Raw genomic sequence first — 19,992 nt, 5'->3', positions numbered from 1 at the left:
GTGACAGTTTGTGAATAAAGGCCATATCGGACCCATTCCACACCTTTAGTCAGTCGGTTTGCAAATGTGTTTCACTGCTGTCTGATCTATTTACTTCCCCAAAGGTTTGTTGCGCATTTTCCGAGTTTGCACTATGGTAATGTTCTTTCACTAGTTCCTTTAAAGGCTCCTTTGCTTTACTCTGAGGTATTTTACCTTGATTACTTAAGCCCATGTTTAGCCCCTGCACTTATTAGAAACGTAGCACAAGTGTTTTCAAGCCACAGGTTCCAAACACCACGCGATCTTAAAATGTCGCTTTGCTTATTTGTAATGCGCGTGTTCCGCTTGATTCTCTCGGTTCTGTTGGAACATTTCCAATTTTGACGAGCACTGATTCATCCCCGCTGGAATTACGTCTCCAGAGTGCCCATTTTATAATGACTCATTTGCCCATTACAGCAAAAAACCCAAATCACCGCATTCACTGTTTCAGAGTGTTGTTCATTGCGTGTGCATACTCCTGTCCATTGTGAGAGTCAGTCAAGCGTAAAAGTTTGTTTGCCACATAAAATGTATCCCAAAAATAAATTGGAATTCTAAAAAAGACTCTTGTAAAAAAAAAAATGCTGGGTTATTTTATCTACCCAAATCCAGGGTTCTAAAATTTTTTTTTTTTTTAGCCGAGTCAAAACTCAAAGATAGGTTATTTGCTGTACTGAGCTGCTGAGTTATCAAATATTTTACCCATTATGGGTTATTTATATGTGGAATTGGCACAGCATATGGTTTTGCTTTGAATCACATTAGAAACACTTCAATCCATTGTATAAAATTAAATCTCCACGCCGCCAGTCCAGCTGGCTAGCTACTTTGATTTTTTTTAGCTTACCAGACAGTTAGCCTTATTTCGTAACTACCAAATACTTTTTTTTATTTTAACCCGTTATATAAAATCAACTCTAAAGATGGCTACTTGTCATTTTGTGGGAATTCTTAATTTTGTTGGTGGTGAAAGTCTCAGGTGAAAACAATCATCAATCAGTGTGTGCACATGGTGCTGATTAATTGTGGGCGGAGTCTCCAGCTATAAAAAGTCCCTTGTCAATCTGAACTCCAGCAGATTGCATGACAGGACCTGAATTGGTTGTCCGAGAAAGTTGTTGAAGTGTCCATGATGAGCTGGAAGACGTTTATTCTGCCCTTAGTTCTGCTGTGCTTGTGGGGGCTCCAGGAGGAAGGAGCCCACGCCTGTAGCTGTTTCCCGATGCATCCGCAACAGTTGTATTGCCAAAGTCGTGTTGTGGGTAAGTTGAATCGGACTGCACTTGAATTATTTTTTTTAAATGCACTTTTAAAAGCTGTGCTGTATATTTGTCCGAGTATTAAATCTCTTGTCATATGACAGACCGTCCTAAGCAAAGGTGAGTTTTAATCCCCGTAGCCTCTACATGAATATATTTGTTGGTGCCATATTCTTCACTCCGAATCTTCCAACCAAAATGCCCTTCTGTTCCTGTTTTTAATGCATCTCTTGAAAATGTGTACTTGTAGTTATCAAGGCAAAGGTTGTTGGAAAGATGCATGGCTCACCAGGCCAAGGTATCCACACAAAGTATGACATCAAACTCATGAAGGTGAGGTCCTCACTTTATTCGTATACGTTGATGTGTACACATTAGGCCTGAATGTTTTTTTGTTTATTTTCTCCCAGACCTTCAAGGGCCCCGAGAGGCTTTTTACTTCAATTTACACGGCACCCAACTCTGCGGCATGTGGAGTCGATCTGATGAAGGGGGTCGAATATCTCCTCATGGGTATTTTCTTCCTCAAGTTTTTAGGCGTTAGAACTGTGTTTTACGTCAAGATGTTCTGAGGCTTTCCTGTTCCGATCTTCTGCAATTACAGCCAGACTGCATTCCGACGCTTCGCTGCATGTCCACCTGTGTGACTTCCATCAGCGGTGGGATGCCTTGAGTGCCACGCAAAAGAACCTGCTGCACCACTACGGCGAGGGCTGCGATTGCATGGTAGCACCACAACGAATGGACTTTTAGCATTAGCACTTTGTTGATATTGTGCTGTGGCAGGTCTTATTGACTGTTGTCCCCTTTGACTCATCGACGAGCGCTAACTGCTTCATCAGTTGGCATCAAAGTGCTTGAGTCGGTAAATGTTGCTCAAACTCTGATTATTGGTCACCCACAGATCAAGGCCTGCTCCTCCCTCCCGTGCGTCAAAAACCAGCCGACAGAGTGCTTGTGGATGGACTTTTTGCTGAGCAAGAAGGATGGAGATCAGGCCCAAAACTTCGCTTGCGTCCAGAAAAGCAACGGCTGTTCCTGGCGTCGTGGGGATTCCTGGTCTAAGGGTTCTCTACCTGTGCTTGAAGGCTAACTAAAAAGAATAAAAACTGTTCAAAAAGTTGAGTGTTGGCTTTTCAGTGTCTTTGGCACTGCCAAAAGTACTTCCCAAAATTTTGCTTTCATCTTGACCACGCTTGGAGCTGGTCTGCAAGCACTTTGCTCTGAAGATGCCTTGCAAACATTTGAGATGGTTGATTAAATGTGTCTAAAATGCTTTGGAGTTTGCTGACCAAGAAATTTCTGGGCAGTTAAATATTCTTGACTAAACAAAATGGCATATTTATAACAGTATAGGCTTTTGGTGGATATTCTAAAACCCTGCACACCTATTCTGAACAGGACAGATGATCCAGGTACTATCCCTGTGCTGCACTGGTCTGACCAACATAAACACCCGAACTTGATGATGGCTGTCTTTTGGAATCACTCAAAACCTGTCATCAGATGGGGTGTGACTAATGTAAAGCCACATTGAAATATACTTTTTGCGTGTTGTGCCATGAAAGAGTGGGACTTGTCACACCAGTCAAATATTTGCCAAAATACACTTAGTGCTCTCGTGACAGTTTGTGAATAAAGGCCATATCGGACCCATTCCACACCCTTAGTCAGTCGGTTTGCAAATGTGTTTCACTGCTGTCTGATCTATTTACTTCCCCAAAGGTTTGTTGCGCATTTTCCGAGTTTGCACTATGGTAATGTTCTTTCACGAGTTCCTTTAAAGGCTCCTTTGCTTTACTCTGAGGTATTTTACCTTGATTACTTAAGCCCATGTTTAGCCCCTGCACTTATTAGAAACGTAGCACAAGTGTTTTCAAGCCACAGGTTCCAAACACCACGCGATCTTAAAATGTCGCTTTGCTTATTTGTAATGCGCGTGTTCCGCTTGATTCTCTCGGTTCTGTTGGAACATTTCCAATTTTGACGAGCACTGATTCATCCCCGCTGGAATTACGTCTCCAGAGTGCCCATTTTATAATGACTCATTTGCCCATGACAGCAAAAAACCCAAATCACCGCATTCACTGTTTCAGAGTGTTGTTCATTGCGTGTGCATCCTCCTGTCCATTGTGAGAGTCAGTCAAGCGTGAAAGTTTGTTTGCCACATAAAACATATCCAAAAATAAATTGGAATTCTAAAAAACTCTTGAAAAAAAAAATGCTGGGTTATTTTATCTACCCAAATCCAGGGTTCTAAAATTTTTTTTTTTTTTAGCCGAGTCAAAACTCAAAGATAGGTTATTTGCTGTACTGAGCTGCTGAGTTATCAAATATTTTACCCATTGGGGGTTATTTATATGTGGAATTGGCACAGCATATGGTTTTGCTTTGAATCACATTAGAAACACTTCAATCCATTGTATAAAATTAAATCTCCACGCCGCCAGTCCAGCTGGCTAGCTACTTTGATTTTTTTTAGCTTACCAGACAGTTAGCCTTATTTCGTAACTACCAAATACTTTTTTTTATTTTAACCCATTTGAACCCGTTATATTAAATCAACTCTAAAGATGGCTACTTGTCATTTTGTGGGAATTCTTAATTTTGTTGGTGGTGAAAGTCTCAGGTGAAAACAATCATCAATCAGTGTGTGCACATGGTGCTGATTAATTGTGGGCGGAGTCTCCAGCTATAAAAAGTCCCTTGTCAATCTGAACTCCAGCAGTTTGCATGACAGGACCTGAATTGGTTGTCGAAGTGTCCATGATGAGCTGGAAGACGTTTATTCTGCCCTTAGTTCTGCTGTGCTTGTGGGGGCTCCAGGAGGAAGGAGCCCACGCCTGTAGCTGTTTCCCGATGCATCCGCAACAGTTGTATTGCCAAAGTCGTGTTGTGGGTAAGTTGAATCGGACTGCACTTGAATTATTTTTTTTAAAAGCTGTGCTGTATATTTGTCCGAGTATTAAATCTCTTGTCATATGACAGACCGTCCTAAGCAAAGGTGAGTTTTAATCCCCGTAGCCTCTACATGAATATATTTGTTTGTGCCATTGTCTTCACTCCGAATCTTCCAACCAAAATGCCCTTCTGTTCCTGTTTTTAATGCATCTCTTGAAAATGTGTACTTGTAGTTATCAAGGCAAAGGTTGTTGGAAAGATGCATGGCTCACCAGGCCAAGGTATCCACACAAAGTATGACATCAAACTCATGAAGGTGAGGTCCTCACTTTATTCGTATACGTTGATGTGTACACATTAGGCCTGAATGTTTTTTTTTCTCCCAGACCTTCAAGGGCCCCGAGAGGCTTTTTACTTCAATTTACACGGCACCCAACTCTGCAGCATGTGGAGTCGATCTGATGAAGGGGGTCGAATATCTCCTCATGGGTATTTTCTTAAGTTTTTAGGCGTTAGAACTGTGTTTTACGTCAAGATGTTCTGAGGCTTTCCTGTTCCGATCTTCTGCAATTACAGCCAGACTGCATTCCGACGCTTCGCTGCATGTCCACCTGTGTGACTTCCATCAGCGGTGGGATGCCTTGAGTGCCACGCAAAAGAACCTGTTGCACCACTACGGCGAGGGCTGCGATTGCATGGTAGCACCACAACGAACGGACTTTTAGCATTAGCACTTTGTTGATATTGTGCTGTGGCAGGTCTTATTGACTGTTGTCCCCTTTGACTCATCGACGAGCGCTAACTGCTTCATCAGTTGGCATCAAAGTGCTTGAGTTGGTAAACTCTGATTCTTGGTCACCTACAGATCAAGGCCTGCTACTCCCTCCCGTGCGTCAAAAACCAGCCGACAGAGTGCTTGTGGATGGACTTTTTGCCGAGCAAGAAGGACGGAGATCAGGCCCAAAACTTCGCTTGCGTCCAGAAAAGCAACGGCTGTTCCTGGCGTCGTGGGGATTCCTGGTCTAAGGGTTCTCTACCTGTTCTTGAAGGCTAACTAAAAAGAATAAAAACTGTTCAAAAAGTTGAGTGTTGGCTTTTCAGTGTCTTTGGCACTGCCAAAAGTACTTCCCAAAATTTTGCTTTCATGTTGCCCACGCTTGGAGCTGGTCTGCAAGCACTTTGCTCTGAAGATGCCTTGCAAACATTTGAGATGGTTGATTTAAATTTGTCTAAAATGCTTTTGAGTTTGCTGACCAAGAAATTTCTGGGCAGTTAAACATTCTTGACTAAACGATGTCAAATGGCATATTTATAACAGTATAGGCTTTTGGTGGATATTCTAAAACCCTGCACACCTATTCTGAACAGGACAGATGATCCAGGTACTATCCCTGTGCTGCACTGGTCTGACCAACATAAACACCCGAACTAGATGACGGCTGTCTTTTGGAATCACTCAAAACCTGTCATCAGATGGGGTGTGACTAATGTAAAGCCACATTGAAATATACTTTGTGTGTGTTGTGCCAAGAAAGAGTGGGACTTGTCACACCAGTCAAATATTTGCCAAAATACACTCTGTGCTCTCGTGACCGTTTGTGAATAAAGGCTATATCGGACCCATTCCACACCCTAAGTCAGTCGGTTTGCAAATGTGTTTCACTGCTGTCTGATCTATTTACTTCCCCAAAGGTTTGTTGCGCATTTTCCGAGTTTGCACTATGGTAATGTTCTTTCACTAGTTCCTTTAAAGGCTCCTTTGCTTTACTCTGAGGTATTTTACCTTGATTACTTAAGCCCATGTTTAGCCCCTGCACTTATTAGAAACGTAGCACAAGTGTTTTCAAGCCACAGGTTCCAAACACCACGCGATCTTAATCAAAATGTCGCTTTGCTTATTTACGTGCGTGTTCCGCTTGATTCTCTCGGTTCTGTTGGAACATTTCCAATTTTGACGAGCACTGATTCATCCCCGCTGGAATTACGTCTCCAGAGTGCCCATTTTATAATGACTCATTTGCCCATGACAGCAAAAAACCCAAATCACCGCATTCACTGTTTCAGAGTGTTGTTCATTGCGTGTGCATCCTCCTGTCCATTGTGAGAGTCAGTCAAGCGTAAAAGTTTGTTTGCCACATAAAATGTATCCCAAAAATAAATTGGAATTCTAAAAAAGACTCTTGTAAAAAAAAAAAATGCTGGGTTATTTTATCTACCCAAATCCAGGGTTCTAAAATTTTTTTTTTTTTTTAGCCGAGTCAAAACTCAAAGATAGGTTATTTGCTCTACTGAGCTGCTGAGTTATCAAATATTTTACCCATTATGGGTTATTTATATGTGGAATTGGCACAGCATATGGTTTTGCTTTGAATCACATTAGAAACACTTCAATCCATTGTATAAAATTAAATCTCCACGCCGCCAGTCCAGCTGGCTAGCTACTTTGATTTTTTTTAGCTTACCAGACAGTTAGCCTTATTTCGTAACTACCAAATACTTTTTTTTATTTTAACCCATTTGAACCCGTTATATTAAATCAACTCTAAAGATGGCTACTTGTCATTTTGTGGGAATTCTTAATTTTGTTGGTGGTGAAAGTCTCAGGTGAAAACAATCATCAATCAGTGTGTGCACATGGTGCTGATTAATTGTGGGCGGAGTCTCCAGCTATAAAAAGTCCCTTGTCAATCTGAACTCCAGCAGATTGCATGACAGGACCTGAATTGGTTGTCCGAGAAAGTTGTTGAAGTGTCCATGATGAGCTGGAAGACGTTTATTCTGCCCTTAGTTCTGCTGTGCTTGTGGGGGCTCCAGGAGGAAGGAGCCCACGCCTGTAGCTGTTTCCCGATGCATCCGCAACAGTTGTATTGCCAAAGTCGTGTTGTGGGTAAGTTGAATCGGACTGCACTTGAATTATTTTTTTTAAAAGCTGTGCTGTATATTTGTCCGAGTATTAAATCTCTTGTCATATGACAGACCGTCCTAAGCAAAGGTGAGTTTTAATCCCCGTAGCCTCTACATGAATATATTTGTTGGTGCCATATTCTTCACTCCGAATCTTCCAACCAAAATGCCCTTCTGTTCCTGTTTTTAATGCATCTCTTGAAAATGTGGACTTGTAGTTATCAAGGCAAAGGTTGTTGGAAAGATGCATGGCTCACCAGGCCAAGGTATCCACACAAAGTATGACATCAAACTCATGAAGGTGAGGTCCTCACTTTATTCGTATACGTTGATGTGTACACATTAGGCCTGAATGTTTTTTTTCTCCCAGACCTTCAAGGGCCCCGAGAGGCTTTTTACTTCAATTTACACGGCACCCAACTCTGCAGCATGTGGAGTCGATCTGATGAAGGGGGTCGAATATCTCCTCATGGGTATTTTCTTAAGTTTTTAGGCGTTAGAACTGTGTTTTACGTCAAGATGTTCTGAGGCTTTCCTGTTCCGATCTTCTGCAATTACAGCCAGACTGCATTCCGACGCTTCGCTGCATGTCCACCTGTGTGACTTCCATCAGCGGTGGGATGCCTTGAGTGCCACGCAAAAGAACCTGTTGCACCACTACGGCGAGGGCTGCGATTGCATGGTAGCACCACAACGAACGGACTTTTAGCATTAGCACTTTGTTGATATTGTGCTGTGGCAGGTCTGATTGACTGTTGTCCCCTTTGACTCATCGACGAGCGCTAACTGCTTCATCAGTTGGCATCAAAGTGCTTGAGTCGGTAAATGTTGCTCAAACTCTGATTCTTGGTCACCCACAGATCAAGGCCTGCTCCTCCCTCCCGTGCGTCAAAAACCAGCCGACAGAGTGCTTGTGGATGGACTTTTTGCCGAGCAAGAAGGACGGAGATCAGGCCCAAAACTTCGCTTGCGTCCAGAAAAGCAACGGCTGTTCCTGGCGTCGTGGGGATTCCTGGTCTAAGGGTTCTCTACCTGTGCTTGAAGGCTAACTAAAAAGAATAAAAACTGTTCAAAAAGTTGAGTGTTGGCTTTTCAGTGTCTTTGGCACTGCCAAAAGTACTTCCCAAAATTTTGCTTTAATGTTGCACACGCTTGGAGCTGGTCTGCAAGCACTTTGCTCTGAAGATGCCTTGCAAACATTTGAGATGGTTGATTAAATGTGTCTAAAATGCTTTGGAGTTTGCTGACCAAGAAATTTCTGGGCAGTTAAACATTCTTGACTAAACAATGTCAAATGGCATATTTATAACAGTATAGGCTTTTGGTGGATATTCTAAAACCCTGCACACCTAGTCTGAACAGGACAGATGATCCAGGTACTATCCCTGTGCTGCACTGGTCTGACCAACATAAACACCCGAACTTGATGATGGCTGTCTTTTGGAATCACTCAAAACCTGTCATCAGATGGGGTGTGACTAATGTAAAGCCACATTGAAATATACTTTTTGCGTGTTGTGCCAAGAAAGAGTGGGACTTGTCACACCAGTCAAATATTTGCCAAAATACACTCAGTGCTCTCGTGACAGTTTGTGAATAAAGGCCATATCGGACCCATTCCACACCCTTAGTCAGTCGGTTTGCAAATGTGTTTCACTGCTGTCTGATCTATTTACTTCCCCAAAGGTTTGTTGCGCATTTTCCGAGTTTGCACTATGGTAATGTTCTTTCACTAGTTCCTTTAAAGGCTCCTTTGCTTTACTCTGAGGTATTTTACCTTGATTACTTAAGCCCATGTTTAGCCCCTGCACTTATTAGAAACGTAGCACAAGTGTTTTCAAGCCACAGGTTCCAAACACCACGCAATCTTAATCAAAATGTCGCTTTGCTTATTTACGTGCGTGTTCCGCTTGATTCTCTCGGTTCTGTTGGAACATTTCCAATTTTGACGAGCACTGATTCATCCCCGCTGGAATTACGTCTCCAGAGTGCCCATTTTATAATGACTCATTTGCCCATTACAGCAAAAAACCCAAATCACCGCATTCACTGTTTCAGAGTGTTGTTCATTGCGTGTGCATCCTCCTGTCCATTGTGAGAGTCAGTCAAGCGTAAAAGTTTGTTTGCCACAAAATGTATCCCAAAAATAAATTGGAATTCTAAAAAAGACTCTTGTAAAAAAAAAAATGCTGGGTTATTTTATCTACCCAAATCCAGGGTTCTAAAATTTTTTTTTTTTTTTAGCCGAGTCAAAACTCAAAGATAGGTTATTTGCTGTACTGAGCTGCTGAGTTATCAAATATTTTACCCATTATGGGTTATTTATATGTGGAATTGGCACAGCATATGGTTTTGCTTTGAATCACATTAGAAACACTTCAATCCATTGTATAAAATTAAATCTCCACGCCGCCAGTCCAGCTGGCTAGCTACTTTGATTTTTTTTAGCTTACCAGACAGTTAGCCTTATTTCGTAACTACCAAATACTTTTTTTTATTTTAACCCATTTGAACCCGTTATATTAAATCAACTCTAAAGATGGCTACTTGTCATTTTGTGGGAATTCTTAATTTTGTTGGTGGTGAAAGTCTCAGGTGAAAACAATCATCAATCAGTGTGTGCACATGGTGCTGATTAATTGTGGGCGGAGTCTCCAGCTATAAAAAGTCCCTTGTCAATCTGAACTCCAGCAGATTGCATGACAGGACCTGAATTGGTTGTCCGAGAAAGTTGTTGAAGTGTCCATGATGAGCTGGAAGACGTTTATTCTGCCCTTAGTTCTGCTGTGCTTGTGGGGGCTCCAGGAGGAAGGAGCCCACGCCTGTAGCTGTTTCCCGATGCATCCGCAACAGTTGTATTGCCAAAGTCGTGTTGTGGGTAAGTTGAATCGGACTGCACTTGAATTATTTTTTTTAAATGCACTTTTAAAAGCTGTGCTGTATATTTGTCAGAGTATTAAATCTCTTGTCATATGACAGACCGTCCTAAGCAAAGGTGAGTTTTAATCCCCGTAGCCTCTACATGAATATATTTGTTGGTGCCATATTCTTCACTCCGAATCTTCCAACCAAAATGCCCTTCTGTTCCTGTTTTTAATGCATCTCTTGAAAATGTGGACTTGTAGTTATCAAGGCAAAGGTTGTTGGAAAGATGCATGGCTCACCAGGCCAAGGTATCCACACAAAGTATGACATCAAACTCATGAAGGTGAGGTCCTCACTTTATTCGTATACGTTGATGTGTACACATTAGGCCTGAAGTTTTTTTTCTCCCAGACCTTCAAGGGCCCCGAGAGGCTTTCTACTTCAATTTACACGGCACCCAACTCTGCAGCATGTGGAGTCGATCTGATGAAGGGGGTCGAATATCTCCTCATGGGTATTTTCTTAAGTTTTTAGGCGTTAGAACTGTGTTTTACGTCAAGATGTTCTGAGGCTTTGTTGTTCCGATCTTCTGCAATTACAGCCAGACTGCATTCCGACGCTTCGCTGCATGTCCACCTGTGTGACTTCCATCAGCGGTGGGATGCCTTGAGTGCCACGCAAAAGAACCTGTTGCACCACTACGGCGAGGGCTGCGATTGCATGGTAGCACCACAACGAACGGACTTTTAGCATTAGCACTTTGTTGATATTGTGCTGTGGCAGGTCTGATTGACTGTTGTCCCCTTTGACTCATCGACGAGCGCTAACTGCTTCATCAGTTGGCACCAAAGTGCTTGAGTCGGTAAATGTTGCTCAAACTCTGATTCTTGGTCACCCACAGATCAAGGCCTGCTCCTCCCTCCCGTGCGTCAAAAACCAGCCGACAGAGTGCTTGTGGATGGACTTTTTGCCGAGCAAGAAGGATGGAGATCAGGCCCAAAACTTCGCTTGCGTCCAGAAAAGCAACGGCTGTTCCTGGCGTCGTGGGGATTCCTGGTCTAAGGGTTCTCTACCTGTGCTTGAAGGCTAACTAAAAAGAATAAAAACTGTTCAAAAAGTATAGTGTTGGCTTTTCAGTGTCTTTGGCACTGCCAAAAGTACTTCCCAAAATTTTGCTTTCATGTTGCCCACGCTTGGAGCTGGTCTGCAAGCACTTTGCTCTGAAGATGCCTTGCAAACATTTGAGATGGTTGATTAAATGTGTCTAAAATGCTTTGGAGTTTGCTGACCAAGAAATTTCTGGGCAGTTAAACATTCTTGACTAAACAATGTCAAATGGCATATTTATAACAGTATAGGCTTTTGGTGGATATTCTAAAACCCTGCACACATATTCTGAACAGCACAGATGATCCAGGTACTATCCCTGTGCTGCACTGGTCTGACCAACATAAACACCGGAAGTTGGTGACGGCTGTCTTTTGGAATCACTCAAAACCTGTCATCAGATGGGGTGTGACTAATGTAAAGCCACATTGAAATATACTTTTTGCGTGTTGTGCCAAGAAAGAGTGGGACTTGTCACACCAGTCAAATATTTGCCAACATACACTCTGTGCTCTCGTGACCGTTTGTGAATAAAGGCTATATCGGACCCATTCCACACCCTAAGTCAGTCGGTTTACAAATGTGTTTGACTGCTGTCTGATCTATTTATTACTTCCCCAGAAGTTTGTTGCGCATTTTCTAAGTTTGCACTATGGTAATGTTCTTTCACTAGTTCCTTTAAAGGCTCCTTTGCTTTACTCTGAGGTATTTTACCTTGATTACTTAAGCCCATGTTTAGCCCCTGCACTTATTAGAAACGTAGCACAAGTGTTTTCAAGCCACAGGTTCCAAACACCACGCGATCTTAAAATGTCGCTTTGCTTATTTGTAATGCGCGTGTTCCGCTTGATTCTCTCGGTTCTGTTGGAACATTTCCAATTTTGACGAGCACTGATTCATCCCCGCTGGAATTACGTCTCCAGAGTGCCCATTTTATAATGACTCATTTGCCCATTACAGCAAAAAACCCAAATCACCGCATTCACTGTTTCAGGGTGTTGTTCATTGCGTGTGCATCCTCCTGTCCATTATGAGAGTCAGTCAAGCGTAAAAGTTTGTTTGCCACATAAAATATATCCGAAAAATAAATTGGAATTCTAAAAAAGACTCTTGTAAAAAAAAAAAAAAAGATGGGTTATTTTATCTACCCAAATCCAGGGTTCTAAAATGTTTGTTTTTTTTTTTAGCCGAGTCAAAACTCAAAGATAGGTTATTTGCTGTACTGAGCTGCTGAGTTATCAAATATTTTACCCATTATGGGTTATTTATATGTGGAATTGGCACAGCATATGGGTTTTGCTTTGAATCACATTAGAAACACTTCAATCCATTGTATAAAATTAAATCTCCACGCCGCCAGTCCAGCTGGCTAGCTACTTTGATTTTTTTTTAGCTTACCAGACAGTTAGCCTTATTTCGTAACTACCAAATACTTTTTTTTATTTTAACCCATTTGAACCCGTTATATTAAATCAACTCTAAAGATGGCTACTTGTCATTTTGTGGGAATTCTTAATTTTGTTGGTGGTGAAAGTCTCAGGTGAAAACAATCATCAATCAGTGTGTGCACATGGTGCTGATTAATTGTGGGCGGAGTCTCCAGCTATAAAAAGTCCCTTGTCAATCTGAACTCCAGCAGATTGCATGACAGGACCTGAATTGGTTGTCCGAGAAAGTTGTTGAAGTGTCCATGATGAGCTGGAAGACGTTTATTCTGCCCTTAGTTCTGCTGTGCTTGTGGGGGCTCCAGGAGGAAGGAGCCCACGCCTGTAGCTGTTTCCCGATGCATCCGCAACAGTTGTATTGCCAAAGTCGTGTTGTGGGTAAGTTGAATCGGACTGCACTTGAATTATTTTTTTTAAAAGCTGTGCTGTATATTTGTCCGAGTATTAAATCTCTTGTCATATGACAGACCGTCCTAAGCAAAGGTGAGTTTTAATCCCCGTAGCCTCTACATGAATATATTTGTTTGTGCCATTGTCTTCACTCCGAATCTTCCAACCAAAATGCCCTTCTGTTCCTGTTTTTAATGCATCTCTTGAAAATGTGTACTTGTAGTTATCAAGGCAAAGGTTGTTGGAAAGATGCATGGCTCACCAGGCCAAGGTATCCACACAAAGTATGACATCAAACTCATGAAGGTGAGGTCCTCACTTTATTCGTATACGTTGATGTGTACACATTAGGCCTGAATGTTTTTTTTCTCCCAGACCTTCAAGGGCCCCGAGAGGCTTTTTACTTCAATTTACACGGCACCCAACTCTGCAGCATGTGGAGTCGATCTGATGAAGGGGGTCGAATATCTCCTCATGGGTATTTTCTTCCTCAAGTTTTTAGGCGTTAGAACTGTTTTACGTCAAGATGTTCTGAGGCTTTCCTGTTCCGATCTTCTGCAATTACAGCCAGACTGCATTCCGACGCTTCGCTGCATGTCCACCTGTGTGACTTCCATCAGCGGTGGGATGCCTTGAGTGCCACGCAAAAGAACCTGCTGCACCACTACGGCGAGGGCTGCGATTGCATGGTAGCACCACAACGAACGGACTTTTAGCATTAGCACTTTGTTGATATTGTGCTGTGGCAGGTCTTATTGACTGTTGTCCCCTTTGACTCATCGACGAGCGCTAACTGCTTCATCAGTTGGCATCAAAGTGCTTGAGTCGGTAAATGTTGCTCAAACTCTGATTCTTGGTCACCCACAGATCAAGGCCTGCTCCTCCCTCCCGTGCGTCAAAAACCAGCCGACAGAGTGCTTGTGGATGGACTTTTTGCCGAGCAAGAAGGACGGAGATCAGGCCCAAAACTTCGCTTGCGTCCAGAAAAGCAACGGCTGTTCCTGGCGTCGTGGGGATTCCTGGTCTAAGGGTTCTCTACCTGTGCTTGAAGGCTAACTAAAAAGAATAAAAACTGTTCAAAAAGTTGAGTGTTGGCTTTTCAGTGTCTTTGGCACTGCCAAAAGTACTTCCCAAAATTTTGCTTTAATGTTGCACACGCTTGGAGCTGGTCTGCAAGCACTTTGCTCTGAAGATGCCTTGCAAACATTTGAGATGGTTGATTAAATGTGTCTAAAATGCTTTGGAGTTTGCTGACCAAGAAATTTCTGGGCAGTTAAACATTCTTGACTAAACAATGTCAAATGGCATATTTATAACAGTATAGGCTTTTGGTGGATATTCTAAAACCCTGCACACCTATTCTGAACAGGACAGATGATCCAGGTACTATCCCTGTGCTGCACTGGTCTGACCAACATAAACACCCGAACTTGATGATGGCTGTCTTTTGGAATCACTCAAAACCTGTCATCAGATGGGGTGTGACTAATGTAAAGCCACATTGAAATATACTTTTTGCGTGTTGTGCCAAGAAAGAGTGGGACTTGTCACACCAGTCAAATATTTGCCAAAATACACTCAGTGCTCTCGTGACAGTTTGTGAATAAAGGCCATATCGGACCCATTCCACACCTTTAGTCAGTCGGTTTGCAAATGTGTTTCACTGCTGTCTGATCTATTTACTTCCCCAAAGGTTTGTTGCGCATTTTCCGAGTTTGCACTATGGTAATGTTCTTTCACTAGTTCCTTTAAAGGCTCCTTTGCTTTACTCTGAGGTATTTTACCTTGATTACTTAAGCCCATGTTTAGCCCCTGCACTTATTAGAAACGTAGCACAAGTGTTTTCAAGCCACAGGTTCCAAACACCACGCGATCTTAATCAAAATGTCGCTTTGCTTATTTACGTGCGTGTTCCGCTTGATTCTCTCGGTTCTGTTGGAACATTTCCAATTTTGACGAGCACTGATTCATCCCCGCTGGAGTTACGTCTCCAGAGTGCCCATTTTATAATGACTCATTTGCCCATTACAGCAAAAAACCCAAATCACCGCATTCACTGTTTCAGAGTGTTGTTCATTGCGTGTGCATCCTCCTGTCCATTGTGAGAGTCAGTCAAGCGTAAAAGTTTGTTTGCCACAAAATGTATCCCAAAAATAAATTGGAATTCTAAAAAAGACTCTTGTAAAAAAAAAAAATGCTGGGTTATTTTATCTACCCAAATCCAGGGTTCTAAAATTATTTTTTTTTTTTAGCCGAGTCAAAACTCAAAGATAGGTTATTTGCTGTACTGAGCTGCTGAGTTATCAAATATTTTACCCATTATGGGTTATTTATATGTGGAATTGGCACAGCATATGGTTTTGCTTTGAATCACATTAGAAACACTTCAATCCATTGTATAAAATTAAATCTCCACGCCGCCAGTCCAGCTGGCTAGCTACTTTGATTTTTTTTAGCTTACCAGACAGTTAGCCTTATTTCGTAACTACCAAATACTTTTTTTTATTTTAACCCGTTATATAAAATCAACTCTAAAGATGGCTACTTGTCATTTTGTGGGAATTCTTAATTTTGTTGGTGGTGACAGTCTCAGGTGAAAACAATCATCAATCAGTGTGTGCACATGGTGCTGATTAATTGTGGGCGGAGTCTCCAGCTATAAAAAGTCCCTTGTCAATCTGAACTCCAGCAGATTGCATGACAGGACCTGAATTGGTTGTCTGAGAAAGTTGTTGAAGTGTCCATGATGAGCTGGAAGACGTTTATTCTGCCCTTAGTTCTGCTGTGCTTGTGGGGGCTCCAGGAGGAAGGAGCCCACGCCTGTGGCTGTTTCCCGATGCATCCGCAACAGTTGTATTGCCAAAGTCGTGTTGTGGGTAAGTTGAATCCGACTGCACTTGAATTATTTTTTTTAAATGCACTTTTAAAAGCTGTGCTGTATATTTGTCCGAGTATTAAATCTCTTGTCATATGACAGACCGTCCTAAGCAAAGGTGAGTTTTAATCCCCGTAGCCTCTACATGAATATATTTGTTGGTGCCATATTCTTCACTCCGAATCTTCCAACCAAAATGCCCTTCTGTTCCTGTTTTTAATGAATCTCTTGAAAATGTGTACTTGTAGTTATCAAGGCAAAGGTTGTTGGAAAGATTCATGGCTCACCAGGCCAAGGTATCCACACAAAGTATGACATCAAACTCATGAAGGTGAGGTCCTCACTTTATTCGTATACGTTGATGTGTACACATTAGGCCTGAATGTTTTTTTTCTCCCAGACCTTCAAGGGCCCCGAGAGGCTTTTTACTTCAATTTACACGGCACCCAACTCTGCAGCATGTGGAGTCGATCTGATGAAGGGGGTCGAATATCTCCTCATGGGTATTTTCTTCCTCAAGTTTTTAGGCGTTAGAACTGTTTTACGTCAAGATGTTCTGAGGCTTTCCTGTTCCGATCTTCTGCAATTACAGCCAGACTGCATTCCGACGCTTCGCTGCATGTCCACCTGTGTGACTTCCATCAGCGGTGGGATGCCTTGAGTGCCACGCAAAAGAACCTGTTGCACCACTACGGCGAGGGCTGCGATTGCATGGTAGCACCACAACGAACGGACTTTTAGCATTAGCACTTTGTTGATATTGTGCTGTGGCAGGTCTGATTGACTGTTGTCCCCTTTGACTCATCGACGAGCGCTAACTGCTTCATCAGTTGGCATCAAAGTGCTTGAGTCGGTAAATGTTGCTCAAACTCTGATTCTTGGTCACCCACAGATCAAGGCCTGCTCCTCCCTCCCGTGCGTCAAAAACCAGCCGACAGAGTGCTTGTGGATGGACTTTTTGCCGAGCAAGAAGGACGGAGATCAGGCCCAAAACTTCGCTTGCGTCCAGAAAAGCAACGGCTGTTCCTGGCGTCGTGGGGATTCCTGGTCTAAGGGTTCTCTACCTGTGCTTGAAGGCTAACTAAAAAGAATAAAAACTGTTCAAAAAGTTGAGTGTTGGCTTTTCAGTGTCTTTGGCACTGCCAAAAGTACTTCCCAAAATTTTGCTTTAATGTTGCACACGCTTGGAGCTGGTCTGCAAGCACTTTGCTCTGAAGATGCCTTGCAAACATTTGAGATGGTTGATTAAATGTGTCTAAAATGCTTTGGAGTTTGCTGACCAAGAGATTTCTGGGCAGTTAAACATTCTTGACTAAACAATGTCAAATGGCATATTTATAACAGTATAGGCTTTTGGTGGATATTCTAAAACCCTGCACACCTATTCTGAACAGGACAGATGATCCAGGTACTATCCCTGTGCTGCACTGGTCTGACCAACATAAACACCCGAACTTGATGATGGCTGTCTTTTGGAATCACTCAAAACCTGTCATCAGATGGGGTGTGACTAATGTAAAGCCACATTGAAATATACTTTTTGCGTGTTGTGCCAAGAAAGAGTGGGACTTGTCACACCAGTCAAATATTTGCCAAAATACACTCAGTGCTCTCGTGACAGTTTGTGAATAAAGGCCATATCGGACCCATTCCACACCCTTAGTCAGTCGGTTTGCAAATGTGTTTCACTGCTGTCTGATCTATTTACTTCCCCAAAGGTTTGTTGCGCATTTTCCGAGTTTGCACTATGGTAATGTTCTTTCACTAGTTCCTTTAAAGGCTCCTTTGCTTTACTCTGAGGTATTTTACCTTGATTACTTAAGCCCATGTTTAGCCCCTGCACTTATTAGAAACGTAGCACAAGTGTTTTCAAGCCACAGGTTCCAAACACCACGCGATCTTAATCAAAATGTCGCTTTGCTTATTTACGTGCGTGTTCCGCTTGATTCTCTCGGTTCTGTTGGAACATTTCCAATTTTGACGAGCACTGATTCATCCCCGCTGGAGTTACGTCTCCAGAGTGCCCATTTTATAATGACTCATTTGCCCATTACAGCAAAAAACCCAAATCACCGCATTCACTGTTTCAGAGTGTTGTTCATTGCGTGTGCATCCTCCTGTCCATTGTGAGAGTCAGTCAAGCGTAAAAGTTTGTTTGCCACATAAAATGTATCCCAAAAATAAATTGGAATTCTAAAAAAGACTCTTGTAAAAAAAAAAATGCTGGGTTATTTTATCTACCCAAATCCAGGGTTCTAAAATTTCTTTTTTTTTTTAGCCGAGTCAAAACTCAAAGATAGGTTATTTGCTGTACTGAGCTGCTGAGTTATCAAATATTTTACCCATTATGGGTTATTTATATGTGGAATTGGCACAGCATATGGTTTTGCTTTGAATCACATTAGAAACACTTCAATCCATTGTATAAAATTAAATCTCCACGCCGCCAGTCCAGCTGGCTAGCTACTTTGATTTTTTTTAGCTTACCAGACAGTTAGCCTTATTTCGTAACTACCAAATACTTTTTTTTATTTTAACCCATTTGAACCCGTTATATTAAATCAACTCTAAAGATGGCTACTTGTCATTTTGTGGGAATTCTTAATTTTGTTGGTGGTGAAAGTCTCAGGTGAAAACAATCATCAATCAGTGTGTGCACATGGTGCTGATTAATTGTGGGCGGAGTCTCCAGCTATAAAAAGTCCCTTGTCAATCTGAACTCCAGCAGATTGCATGACAGGATCTGAATTGGTTGTCTGAGAAAGTTGTTGAAGTGTCCATGATGAGCTGGAAGATGTTTATTCTGCCCTTAGTTCTGCTGTGCTTGTGGGGGCTCCAGGAGGAAGGAGCCCACGCCTGTAGCTGTTTCCCGATGCATCCACAACAGTTGTATTGCCAAAGTCGTGTTGTGGGTAAGTTGAATCGGACTGCACTTGAATTATTTTTTTTAAATGCACTTTTAAAAGCTGTGCTGTATATTTGTCCGAGTATTAAATCTCTTGTCATATGACAGACCGTCCTAAGCAAAGGTGAGTTTTAATCCCCGTAGCCTCTACATTAATATATTTGTTGGTGCCATATTCTTCACTCCGAATCTTCCAACCAAAATGCCCCTCTGTTCCTGTTTTTAATGCATCTCTTGAAAATGTGTACTTGTAGTTATCAAGGCAAAGGTTGTTGGAAAGATGCATGGCTCACCAGGCCAAGGTATCCACACAAAGTATGACATCAAACTCATGAAGGTGAGGTCCTCACTTTATTCGTATACGTTGATGTGTACACATTAGGCCTGAATGTTTTTTTTCTCCCAGACCTTCAAGGGCCCCGAGAGGCTTTTTACTTCAATTTACACGGCACCCAACTCTGCAGCATGTGGAGTCGATCTGATGAAGGGGGTCGAATATCTCCTCATGGGTATTTTCTTAAGTTTTTAGGCGTTAGAACTGTGTTTTACGTCAAGATGTTCTGAGGCTTTGTTGTTCCGATCTTCTGCAATTACAGCCAGACTGCATTCCGACGCTTCGCTGCATGTCCACCTGTGTGACTTCCATCAGCGGTGGGATGCCTTGAGTGCCACGCAAAAGAACCTGTTGCACCACTACGGCGAGGGCTGCGATTGCATGGTAGCACCACAACGAACTGACTTTTAGCATTAGCACTTTGTTGATATTGTGCTGTGGCAGGTCTTATTGACTGTTGTCCCCTTTGACTCATCGATGAGCGCTAACTGCTTCATCAGTTGGCATCAAAGTGCTTGAGTCGGTAAATGTTGCTCAAACTCGGATTCTTGGTCACCCACAGATCAAGGCCTGCTCCTCCCTCCCGTGCGTCAAAAACCAGCCGACAGAGTGCTTGTGGATGGACTTTTTGCCGAGCAAGAAGGACGGCGATCAGGCCCAAAACTTCGCTTGCGTCCAGAAAAGCAACGGCTGTTCCTGGCGTCGTGGGGATTCCTGGTCTAAGGGTTCTCTACCTGTGCTTGAAGGCTAACTAAAAAGAATAAAAACTGTTCAAAAAGTTGAGTGTTGGCTTTTCAGTGTCTTTGGCACTGCCAAAAGTACTTCCCAAAATTTTGCTTTCATGTTGCCCACGCTTGGAGCTGGTCTGCAAGCACTTTGCTCTGAAGATGCCTTGCAAACATTTGAGATGGTTGATTAAATGTGTCTAAAATGCTTTGGAGTTTGCTGACCAAGAAATTTCTGGGCAGTTAAACATTCTTGAC

The 19,992-nt window shown here is 42.4% G+C and overlaps 7 protein-coding genes across 7 annotated transcripts; all 7 read left to right on the top strand.

The window, feature by feature from the left end:
• The first annotated feature begins 1,079 nt into the window (after window positions 1-1,079).
• Window positions 1,080-2,408, top strand: LOC148340065 (metalloproteinase inhibitor 2-like). The gene is made up of 5 exons (XM_088290300.1): window positions 1,080-1,286; window positions 1,534-1,616; window positions 1,694-1,796; window positions 1,888-2,009; window positions 2,188-2,408. The coding sequence occupies exons 1-5, from the start codon at window positions 1,154-1,156 to the stop codon at window positions 2,374-2,376; spliced, it is 630 nt and encodes a 209-aa protein (XP_088146426.1). The 5' UTR covers window positions 1,080-1,153; the 3' UTR covers window positions 2,377-2,408.
• Window positions 2,409-4,040: 1,632 nt separating this feature from the next.
• On the top strand, window positions 4,041-5,270 carry LOC148340064 (metalloproteinase inhibitor 2-like). Its single transcript, XM_088290572.1, has 5 exons — window positions 4,041-4,182; window positions 4,418-4,500; window positions 4,571-4,673; window positions 4,761-4,882; window positions 5,050-5,270. Exons 1-5 carry the CDS (start codon window positions 4,050-4,052, stop codon window positions 5,236-5,238), a joined length of 630 nt encoding a protein of 209 aa, XP_088146698.1. The 5' UTR covers window positions 4,041-4,049; the 3' UTR covers window positions 5,239-5,270.
• A 1,595-nt stretch (window positions 5,271-6,865) lies between these two features.
• LOC148340063 (metalloproteinase inhibitor 2-like) lies at window positions 6,866-8,169 on the top strand. Its single transcript, XM_088290521.1, has 5 exons — window positions 6,866-7,071; window positions 7,307-7,389; window positions 7,459-7,561; window positions 7,649-7,770; window positions 7,949-8,169. The coding sequence occupies exons 1-5, from the start codon at window positions 6,939-6,941 to the stop codon at window positions 8,135-8,137; spliced, it is 630 nt and encodes a 209-aa protein (XP_088146647.1). The 5' UTR covers window positions 6,866-6,938; the 3' UTR covers window positions 8,138-8,169.
• A 1,590-nt stretch (window positions 8,170-9,759) lies between these two features.
• Window positions 9,760-11,073, top strand: LOC148340062 (metalloproteinase inhibitor 2-like). Its single transcript, XM_088289724.1, has 5 exons — window positions 9,760-9,966; window positions 10,214-10,296; window positions 10,365-10,467; window positions 10,555-10,676; window positions 10,855-11,073. Exons 1-5 carry the CDS (start codon window positions 9,834-9,836, stop codon window positions 11,041-11,043), a joined length of 630 nt encoding a protein of 209 aa, XP_088145850.1. The 5' UTR covers window positions 9,760-9,833; the 3' UTR covers window positions 11,044-11,073.
• Window positions 11,074-12,676: 1,603 nt separating this feature from the next.
• On the top strand, window positions 12,677-13,983 carry LOC148340061 (metalloproteinase inhibitor 2-like). The gene is made up of 5 exons (XM_088291943.1): window positions 12,677-12,883; window positions 13,119-13,201; window positions 13,271-13,373; window positions 13,463-13,584; window positions 13,763-13,983. The coding sequence occupies exons 1-5, from the start codon at window positions 12,751-12,753 to the stop codon at window positions 13,949-13,951; spliced, it is 630 nt and encodes a 209-aa protein (XP_088148069.1). The 5' UTR covers window positions 12,677-12,750; the 3' UTR covers window positions 13,952-13,983.
• Window positions 13,984-15,432: 1,449 nt separating this feature from the next.
• On the top strand, window positions 15,433-16,883 carry LOC148340060 (metalloproteinase inhibitor 2-like). Its single transcript, XM_088289723.1, has 7 exons — window positions 15,433-15,488; window positions 15,699-15,771; window positions 15,873-15,888; window positions 16,019-16,101; window positions 16,171-16,273; window positions 16,363-16,484; window positions 16,663-16,883. Exons 1-7 carry the CDS (start codon window positions 15,433-15,435, stop codon window positions 16,849-16,851), a joined length of 642 nt encoding a protein of 213 aa, XP_088145849.1. The 3' UTR covers window positions 16,852-16,883.
• A 1,616-nt stretch (window positions 16,884-18,499) lies between these two features.
• LOC148340059 (metalloproteinase inhibitor 2-like) lies at window positions 18,500-19,792 on the top strand. Its single transcript, XM_088291146.1, has 5 exons — window positions 18,500-18,682; window positions 18,930-19,012; window positions 19,082-19,184; window positions 19,272-19,393; window positions 19,572-19,792. The coding sequence occupies exons 1-5, from the start codon at window positions 18,550-18,552 to the stop codon at window positions 19,758-19,760; spliced, it is 630 nt and encodes a 209-aa protein (XP_088147272.1). The 5' UTR covers window positions 18,500-18,549; the 3' UTR covers window positions 19,761-19,792.
• The last annotated feature ends 200 nt before the right edge of the window (window positions 19,793-19,992 follow it).

This window comes from Idiotropiscis lumnitzeri, chromosome 3 (genome assembly GCF_059441095.1).
Source record: "Idiotropiscis lumnitzeri isolate Australia: NSW breed Sydney's pygmy pipehorse chromosome 3, RoL_Ilum_1.0, whole genome shotgun sequence".
Taxonomy (NCBI): Eukaryota; Metazoa; Chordata; class Actinopteri; order Syngnathiformes; family Syngnathidae; genus Idiotropiscis; species Idiotropiscis lumnitzeri.
Note: the sequence above shows the minus strand (reverse complement) of the source record. Positions and strands in the feature narration are given on the sequence as shown.

Excerpts from the sequence above, each read along its gene's own strand:
- LOC148340064 (XM_088290572.1), top strand. The coding sequence starts at position 4,050 with ATGATGAGCTGGAAGACGTTTATTCTGCCCTTAGTTCTGCTGTGCTTG. Across the intron at positions 4,183-4,417 it reads TTGCCAAAGTCGTGTTGTGG|TTATCAAGGCAAAGGTTGTT; the intron begins GTAAGTTGAATC and ends GTGTACTTGTAG. Across the intron at positions 4,501-4,570 it reads ATGACATCAAACTCATGAAG|ACCTTCAAGGGCCCCGAGAG; the intron begins GTGAGGTCCTCA and ends TTTTTCTCCCAG.
- LOC148340059 (XM_088291146.1), top strand. The coding sequence starts at position 18,550 with ATGATGAGCTGGAAGATGTTTATTCTGCCCTTAGTTCTGCTGTGCTTG. Across the intron at positions 18,683-18,929 it reads TTGCCAAAGTCGTGTTGTGG|TTATCAAGGCAAAGGTTGTT; the intron begins GTAAGTTGAATC and ends GTGTACTTGTAG. Across the intron at positions 19,013-19,081 it reads ATGACATCAAACTCATGAAG|ACCTTCAAGGGCCCCGAGAG; the intron begins GTGAGGTCCTCA and ends TTTTTCTCCCAG.
- LOC148340060 (XM_088289723.1), top strand. The coding sequence starts at position 15,433 with ATGGCTACTTGTCATTTTGTGGGAATTCTTAATTTTGTTGGTGGTGAC. Across the intron at positions 16,102-16,170 it reads ATGACATCAAACTCATGAAG|ACCTTCAAGGGCCCCGAGAG; the intron begins GTGAGGTCCTCA and ends TTTTTCTCCCAG. Across the intron at positions 16,274-16,362 it reads GGTCGAATATCTCCTCATGG|CCAGACTGCATTCCGACGCT; the intron begins GTATTTTCTTCC and ends CTGCAATTACAG.
- LOC148340061 (XM_088291943.1), top strand. The coding sequence starts at position 12,751 with ATGATGAGCTGGAAGACGTTTATTCTGCCCTTAGTTCTGCTGTGCTTG. Across the intron at positions 12,884-13,118 it reads TTGCCAAAGTCGTGTTGTGG|TTATCAAGGCAAAGGTTGTT; the intron begins GTAAGTTGAATC and ends GTGTACTTGTAG. Across the intron at positions 13,202-13,270 it reads ATGACATCAAACTCATGAAG|ACCTTCAAGGGCCCCGAGAG; the intron begins GTGAGGTCCTCA and ends TTTTTCTCCCAG.
- LOC148340063 (XM_088290521.1), top strand. The coding sequence starts at position 6,939 with ATGATGAGCTGGAAGACGTTTATTCTGCCCTTAGTTCTGCTGTGCTTG. Across the intron at positions 7,390-7,458 it reads ATGACATCAAACTCATGAAG|ACCTTCAAGGGCCCCGAGAG; the intron begins GTGAGGTCCTCA and ends TTTTTCTCCCAG. Across the intron at positions 7,562-7,648 it reads GGTCGAATATCTCCTCATGG|CCAGACTGCATTCCGACGCT; the intron begins GTATTTTCTTAA and ends CTGCAATTACAG.
- LOC148340062 (XM_088289724.1), top strand. The coding sequence starts at position 9,834 with ATGATGAGCTGGAAGACGTTTATTCTGCCCTTAGTTCTGCTGTGCTTG. Across the intron at positions 10,297-10,364 it reads ATGACATCAAACTCATGAAG|ACCTTCAAGGGCCCCGAGAG; the intron begins GTGAGGTCCTCA and ends TTTTTCTCCCAG. Across the intron at positions 10,468-10,554 it reads GGTCGAATATCTCCTCATGG|CCAGACTGCATTCCGACGCT; the intron begins GTATTTTCTTAA and ends CTGCAATTACAG.
- LOC148340065 (XM_088290300.1), top strand. The coding sequence starts at position 1,154 with ATGATGAGCTGGAAGACGTTTATTCTGCCCTTAGTTCTGCTGTGCTTG. Across the intron at positions 1,287-1,533 it reads TTGCCAAAGTCGTGTTGTGG|TTATCAAGGCAAAGGTTGTT; the intron begins GTAAGTTGAATC and ends GTGTACTTGTAG. Across the intron at positions 2,010-2,187 it reads GCGAGGGCTGCGATTGCATG|ATCAAGGCCTGCTCCTCCCT; the intron begins GTAGCACCACAA and ends GGTCACCCACAG.